This window comes from Zonotrichia leucophrys, unplaced genomic scaffold (genome assembly GCF_028769735.1).
Source record: "Zonotrichia leucophrys gambelii isolate GWCS_2022_RI unplaced genomic scaffold, RI_Zleu_2.0 Scaffold_1080_16264, whole genome shotgun sequence".
In the NCBI taxonomy this organism is placed as follows: Eukaryota; Metazoa; Chordata; class Aves; order Passeriformes; family Passerellidae; genus Zonotrichia; species Zonotrichia leucophrys.
The window spans coordinates 8569-16264 of NW_026993285.1; the positions used below are offsets into that span (position 1 = coordinate 8569).

The 7696-nt window shown below is 51.1% G+C and overlaps 1 protein-coding gene across 3 annotated transcripts; it reads right to left on the reverse strand.

Moving 5' to 3' along the window:
- Positions 1-3140: 3140 nt before the first annotated feature.
- On the reverse strand, positions 3141-5945 carry LOC135442096 (cytochrome P450 11B, mitochondrial-like). 3 transcript variants are annotated; one of them, XR_010438609.1, is made up of 3 exons: positions 5759-5945; positions 3718-3883; positions 3141-3582 (listed from the first exon to the last, which is right to left on the reverse strand). XR_010438609.1 is itself a non-coding variant. In XM_064701643.1 (3 exons), the coding sequence occupies exons 1-2, from the start codon at positions 5921-5923 to the stop codon at positions 3770-3772; spliced, it is 279 nt and encodes a 92-aa protein (XP_064557713.1). In that variant the 5' UTR covers positions 5924-5945; the 3' UTR covers positions 3141-3430; positions 3727-3769. The 3 variants fall into 3 exon arrangements, 2 of the variants coding, with proteins under 2 accessions (XP_064557713.1, XP_064557712.1); XM_064701643.1 differs by having other exon boundaries at positions 3141-3430; positions 3727-3883; XM_064701642.1 differs by having other exon boundaries at positions 3141-3883.
- Positions 5946-7696: the final 1751 nt, after the last annotated feature.

Sequence of the window (7696 nt, forward strand, 5' to 3'; positions counted from 1 at the left end):
TTTTCGGGGAATTTGAGGGGAATTTTTGGGGAGGGTTTGGGGGCATTTTTGGGGTTTTTTGGTGTTTTTTTTGTGGGATATTTTGGGGGGCTTTCGGGGAATTTTGGGAATTTTTTCAGGGAGTTTTTGGGGGATCTTGGGGTGAATTTTAGGGAATTTTGGGGAAATTTTGAGGGGAGTTTTGGGGCAGTTTTGGGAATTTTCAGAGAATTTTTGGGAGAGTATTTGGGGGAAGTTTTTGGGGGTTTTGAGGGAATTTGTGGAATTTTTGGGGGGATTTTCTGAGAGGTTTTGGGGAATTTTTGGGGCGTTTTTGGTTTGTTTTTGAGGGGAGTTTTTGGGGAGTTTTTGGGGGTTTTTGGTGGTGTTTGGAGAATTATTTGGGGATTTTTGGGGGGTCTTTGGGGAGTTTTTGGGCGTTTTTTGGGAGTTATTGGGGGTCTTAGGAGAGAATTTGGGGGCTTTTGGGGGAGTTTTTAGGGAATTTTGGGGGGTCTTTGGGATTTTTTGGGGGGTTTTGGGGCGAATCTGGAAGATTTGGGGAGGATTTGGAGAAATTTGGAGAAATTGGGGAAATTTGGGGGAGGTTTTGGGAGGAGATTTTGGGCATTTTGGGGGAAATTTTGGGGGAATTTGGGGGAGATTTTGGGTATTTTGGGGGAAATTTTAGGGGGAAATTTGGGAATTTTGGGGGGAAGATTTTGGGCATTTTGGGGGGGATTTTTTGGGTTTTTTGGGGGGGATTTGGGGAATTTTGGGGGTTTGGAGGATTTTTGGGGTATTTTTGGGGGACCTTTTTGGAGTTTTCAGGGCATTTTGGGGAAAATTTTTGGGGGGGATTTGGGGAATTTTGGGGGGAGATTTTGGGGGCTTTTGGGGCAATTTGGGAGAATTTTTGGGGGGATTTTTTGGGGGAAGATTTTGGGTATTTTTGGGGGGATTTTTTTGGGTTTTTGGGGGGATTTGGGGAATTTTGGGGGGATTTTTAGGGGGAGATTTTGGGCATTTTCAGGGATTTTTGGGTGATTTGGGGAATTTTGGGGGATTTTTTGGGGGGGTTTGGAGGGAGATTTGGGGTATTTTGGGGGGGAGCTTTTTGGAGTTTTCGGGGCATTTTTTGGATATTTTGGGGGAAATTTTTGGGGGGGATTTGGGGAATTTTGGGGGATTTTTGGGGGAATTTGGAGGGAAAATTTTGGGGAATTTTTGGGGAGCTTTTTGGAGTTTTCGGAGGAGTTTTTGGGGAAATTTTTTGGGGGGATTTGGGGAATTTTGGGGGGAGATTTTTGGAGTTTTCTGGGGAATTTTTGGGCATTTTGGGGGAAATTTTGGGTGGATTTGGGGAATTTTGGGGGGATCTTTTGGGGGGGTTTGGAGGGAGATTTGGGGCATTTTTGGGGGAGCTTTTTGGAGTTTTCAGGGGAGTTTTTGGGCATTTTGGGGGAAATTTTTAGGGGGGATTTGGGGAATTTTGGGGGGAGATTTTTGGAGTTTTCGGGGGAATTTTTGGGCATTTTGGGAGAAATTTTTGGGGGGGAATTGGGGATTTTGGGGGGATTTTTGGGGGGTTTGAAGGGAGATTTGGGGTATTTTTGGGGGGAGCTTTTTGAAGTTTTTGGGGCAGTTTTTTGATATTTTGGGGAAATTTTTAGGGGGATTTGGGGAATTTTGGGTGGAGAATTTTGGAGTTTTCGGGGAATTTTTGGGCATTTTTGAAGAAATTTTGGGGGGCATTTGGGGAATTTTGGGGGGAGATTTTGGGGGGTTTTGGGCAATTTGGAGAATTTGGGGGAGTTTTTTGGGGGGGATTCGGGGAATTTTTGGGGGGATTTTTTGGGGGAGATTTTGGGTATTTTGGGGGGAGTTTTTGGGGTTTTTTTGGGGGATTTGCGAATTTTTTGGGGATTTTTAGGGGGAAGATTTTGGGCATTTTGGGGGGATTTTTGGGTGGATTTGGGGAATTTTTGGAGGGATTTTTGGGGGGTTTGGAGGGAGATTTGGGACATTTTTGGGGGGAGATTTTTGGAGTTTTCGGGGGAATTTTTGGGGCATTTTGGGAGAATTTTTGGGGGATTTGGGAATTTTGGGGGAGTTTTTTGGGGGATTTGGGGAATTTTGGGGATTTTGGGCAATTTCCCCCCTCCCGCCCATTCCCCAAGCTGAGCCCACGCTGTGCCGGCAACGCGACTTTATTGGGGGGCTCGGGCCGCTCATTTGCATGTGATTTGCATATTATTAGCATGTGATTTACATGTGATTTGCATGTGATTTACATGAGATTTGCATATGATTTGCATAACAAAGGCGAGCTAACGGGGATGGGGGGTGTGGGGTCCTGCCCCACCCCCACCCCTTGGGTTTTCCATTGAGTGACCACTGAGTGACCAATGAGTGACCACTGAGTGACCACTGACCAATGAGTGACCACTGACCAATGAGTGACCACTGAGTGACCACTGAGTGACCAGTGAGTGACCACTGACCAATGAGTGACCACTGAGTGACCAATGAGTGACCACTGAGTGACCACTGACCACTGAGTGACCACTGACCACTGAGTGACCAATGAGTGACCACTGAGTGACCACTGAGTGACCACTGAGTGACCAATGAGTGACCACTGAGTGACCACTGACCAATGAGTGACCACTGAGTGACCACTGAGTGACCACTGAGTGACCACTGACCACTGAGTGACCACTGAGTGACCAATGAGTGACCACTGAGTGACCAGTGAGTGACCACTGAGTGACCACTGAGTGACCAATGACCAATGAGTGACCACTGACCAATGAGTGACCACTGAGTGACCAATGAGTGACCACTGAGTGACCAGTGAGTGACCACTGAGTGACCACTGAGTGACCCCAATGACCACTGAGTGACCACTGAGTGACCAATGAGTGACCACTGAGTGACCCCAATGACCACTGAGTGACCACTGAGTGACCACTGAGTGACCACTGAGTGACCAGTGGTCACTCCAGGACACGGAAGGTCAGCAGGGGCGATCTCTGGGGCACCAGGATGAAGCGGAACGCGGTCGGGACTGAGTGACCACTGAGTGACCCCAATGACCACAATGACCGGTCAGTGACCATCGAGTGACCACTGAGTGACCCCAATGACCGGTCAGTGACCATTGAGTGACCATTGAGTGACCACTGAGTGACCACTGAGTGACCCCAATGACCGGTCAGTGACCATTGAGTGACCAGTGGTCACTCGAGGAGGCGGAAGGTCAGCAGGGGCGATCGCTGGGGCACCAGGATGAAGCGGAACGCGGTCGGGACTGAGTGACCATTGAGTGACCACAGTGACCACTGAGTGACCCCAATGACCAGTGGTCACTCGAGGAGGCGGAAGGTCAGCAGCGGCGATCTCTGGGGCACCAGGATGAAGCGGAACGCGGTCGGGACTGAGTGACCACAGTGACCACTGAGTGACCACTGAGTGACCACTGAGTGACCATTGAGTGACCGCTGGTCACTCCAGGAGGCGGAAGGTCAGCAGCGGCGATCGCTGGGGCACCAGGATGAAGCGGAACGCGGTCGGGACTGAGTGACCCCAGTGACCATTGAGTGACCACTGAGTGACCCCAATGACCGGTCAGTGACCCCAATGACCAGTGGTCACTCGAGGAGGCGGAAGGTCAGCAGGGGCGATCTCTGGGGCACCAGGATGAAGCGGAACGCGGTCGGGACTGAGTGACCCCAATGACCACTGAGTGACCCCAATGACCGGTCAGTGACCATTGAGTGACCATTGGTCACTCCAGGAGGCGGAAGGTCAGCAGCGGCGATCTCTGGGGCACCAGGATGAAGCGGAACGCGGTCGGGACGTCCTCGCTGGACACGGCCTCGATGCTGAAGTTGCTCAGGACCTGTGGGGGCGACCGGCGACGGTTTGGGGCAAAATGAGGAGATTTTGGGTCAAAATGAGGAGATTTGGGGTCAAAACGAGGGTTTGGGTCAAAATGAGGAGATTTCGGGTCAAAATGAGGAGATTTCGGGTCAAACCGAGGGTTTGGGTCAAAATGAGCTGGTTTTGGGTCAAAATGAGCTGGTTTTGGGTCCAACCAAGGGTTTGGGTCATTCCAAGATGGTTTTGGGTCAAGCCAAGGAGGTTTTGGGTCAAAATGAGGAGATTTTGGGTCCAACCAAGGGTTTTGGGTCAAAATGAGATGGTTTTGGGTCAAAACAAGGGTTTGCGTCAAAATGAGGAGATTTGGGGTCAAAATGAGGAGATTTGGGGTCAAAATGAGGAGATTTGGGGTCAAACAGAGGGTTTGGGTCAAAATGGAGAGATTTTGGGTCAAAATTAGATGGTTTTGGGTCAAAATGAGGAGATTTTGGGTCCAACCAAGGGTTTGGATCATTCCAAGATGGTTTTGGGTCAAAATGAGAAGGTTTTGGGTCAAACTGAGTGGGTTTTGGGTCAAGCCAAGGGGGTTTTGGTTCAGGCCAAGGAGGTTTTGGGTCAAAACGAGGGTTTGGGTCAAACCAAGGTTTTGGGTCAAGACAAGGAGGGTTTTGGTCAAGTCAAGGGTTTGGGTCAAAATGAGCTGGTTTTGGGTCAAGTCAAGGAGGTTTTGGGTCAAACCAAGACCTTGTTGGGTCAAACCAAGCCATGGTTGAGTCAAGCCAACACCTCAATGGGTCAAGCCAAGACCTCATTGAGTAAATCCAAGACCTCGTTGGGTCAAGATTTTGGGTCAAGACCTCGTTGGGTCAAGTCAAGACTTTGGGTCAACCCAAGACCTTGTTGGGCCAAACCAACCTCCCCTTGAATCCCTCCAAGCCGTTGGGTCAAACCAAGACCTTGTTGGGTCAAGCCAAGACTTTGGCTCTTCCATGACCTCTTCCAAGACCTTGGTTGGGTCAAACCAAGACCTTGGTTGGGTCAAACCAAGACCTTGTTGGGTCAAGCCAAGACCTTGTTGGGTCAAACCAAGACCTTGTTGGGTCAAGCCAAGACTTTGGCTCTTCCAAGACCTTGGTTGGGTCAAACCAAAACCTCATTGGGTCAAGCCAAGACTTTGGCTCTTCCAAGACCTCGTTGGGTCACCCCAAGACCTCATTGGGTCACCCCAAGACCTCATTGGGTCACCCCAAGACCTCATTGGGTCAAGCCAAGACCTTGGCTCTTCCAAGACCTTGGTTGGGTCAAACCAAAACCTCATTGGGTCACCCCAAGACCTTCGTTGGGTCAACCCAAGACTTTGGCTCTTCCAAGACCTTGGTTGGGTCAAGCCAAGACCTTGTTGGGTAAAGTCAAGGCCTTGTTGGGTCAAGCCAAGACTTTGGCTCTTCCAAGACCTCATTGGGTCAAGCCAAGACCTTGTTGGGTCAAACCAAGACTTTGTTGGGTCAAGCCAAGACTTTGGCTCTTCCATGACCTCTTCCAAGACCTCGTTGGGTCAAACCAAGACCTCATTGGGTGAAGCCAAGACCTTGTTGGGTCACCCCAAGACCTTGGTTGGGTCAAACCAACACCTCGTTGGGTCAACCCAAGACTTTGACTCTTCCAAGACCTTGGTTGGGTCAACCCAAGACCTCATTGGGTCAAGCCAAGACCTTGGCTCTTCCAAGACCTCTTCCAAGACCTTGGTTGGGTCACTCCAAAACCTTGTTGGGTCAACCCAAGATTTGGCTCTTCCAAGACCTTGGTTGGGTCAAACCAAGACCTCATTGAGTCACCCCAAGACCTCATTGGCCAAACCCACCCCCCATGCCCGGTTGTGGGGCGCCCCACTCACGTGCGCCAGGAACAGCATCATCTCGGCCTCGGCCAGGCGCCGGCCGATGCACTGGCGCGCGCCGAAGCCGAAGGCCAAGGCCTTGAAGGTGGTGTCGTCCTTGCCGAGCCAGCGGCGCGGGTCGTAGCGCTCGGGCTGCGGGAACACGTCGGGGCAGCGCCCCATGGCGTACAGCGCCACCTGGCACAGCGTCTGCGGGGAACCGGGCTGGGGGTCAGCCGGGGGCTCAATGGGTCAATTCATGACTTTGGGTCAAGCCAAGACCTCAATGGGTGAGCTCATGACTTTGGGTTGGGCCAACATCTCAATGGGTCAAACCAAGACCTTGTTGGGTCAATCCAAGGCTTTGGGTCAAGCCAACACCTCAATGGGTCAGGCCAACACTTCGATGGGTCAAACCAAGGCTTTGAGTTGGGCCAACATCTCAAAGGTCAAGCCAAGACCTCAAAGGGTCAAGTCATGATTTTGGGCCAAGCCAAAACCTCATTGAGTCAAGCCAATATTTTGGGTCAAGTCAAGGCTTTGGGTCAAGCCAAGACCTTGGGTCAAGCCAAGACCTTGTTGGGTCAATCCAAGGCTTTGGGTCAAGCCAACACCTCAATGGGTCAAACCAAGGCTGTGGGTCAAGCCAAGACCTCAATGGGTCAAGCCAAGACCTCAATGGGTCAAACCAAGGCTTTGGGTCAAGCCAAGACCTCAATGGGTCAAACCAAGGCTTTGGGTTGGGCCAACACCTCAATGGGTCAGGCCAAGACCTCAATGGGTCAAACCAAGGCTTTGGGTCAAGCCAAGACCTCAATGGGTCAAGCCAAGACCGCATTGGGTCAATTCATGACTTTGGGTTGGGCCAACATCTCAATGGGTCAGGCCAAGGCTTTGGGTTGGGCCAACACCTCAATGGGTCAAACCAAGGCTTTGGGTCAAGCCAAGACCTCAATGGGTCAAGCCAAGACCGCATTGGGTCAATTCATGACTTTGGGTTGGGCCAACACCTCAATGGGTCAGGCCAACACCTCAATCAGTCAAACCAAGGCTTTGGGTCAAGCCAAGACCTTGGGTCAAACCAAGGCTTTGGGTCAACTCATGACTTTGGGCCAAGCCACGACCTCGTTGGGTCAAGCCAAGATTTTGGGTCAAGTCAAGGCTTTGGGTCAAATAATAATTTTGGGTCAGGCCAACACCTCAATCAGTCAAACCAAGGCTTTGGGTCAAGCCAACACCTCAAGAGGTAAAGCCAAGACCTTGTTGGGTCAAACCAAGGCTTTGGGTCAAGCCAAGACCTGAATGGGTCAAGCCAAAACCTCAATGGGTCAAACCAAGACCTCAATGGGTCAATTCATGACTTTGGGTTGGGCCAACACCTCAGTGGGTCAAACCAAGGCTTTGGGTCAAGAGAAGACCACAATGGGTCAAGCCAACACCTCAATGGGTCAGGCCAACACCTCAGTGGGTCAATTCATGACTTTGGGTTGGGCCAACACCTCAATGGGTCAAACCAAGGCTTTGGGTCAGGCCAAGACCTCGTTGGGCCAAGCCAAAACATGGTTGGGCCAAGCCAAGACTTTGGATCAAGCCAAGCCATCATTGGGTCAATCCAAAACTTCATTGGGTCAACCCAAGACCTTGTTGGGTCAAGCAAAAACTTTGGGTCAAGCCAAGACCTCGTTGGGTCAGGTCAAGGCTTTGGGCCAAGCCAAGAGTTTGGGTCAATCCAAGACTTTGTTGGGTCCAATCAAGGCATGGTTGGGTCAAGCCAAGATTTTGGGTCAAGACCTTGTTGGGTCAAGCCAAGACCTCGTTGGGTCAAGCCAAAACCTCATTGGGTCAAGCCAAGCCATGGTTGGGTCAAGCCAAGGCTTTGGGCCAAGCCAAGACTTTGGGTCCCCCCCAGGCCCCCCAAGACCCCCCAGAATCCCCCCAGGACCCCCCAAAGCTGCC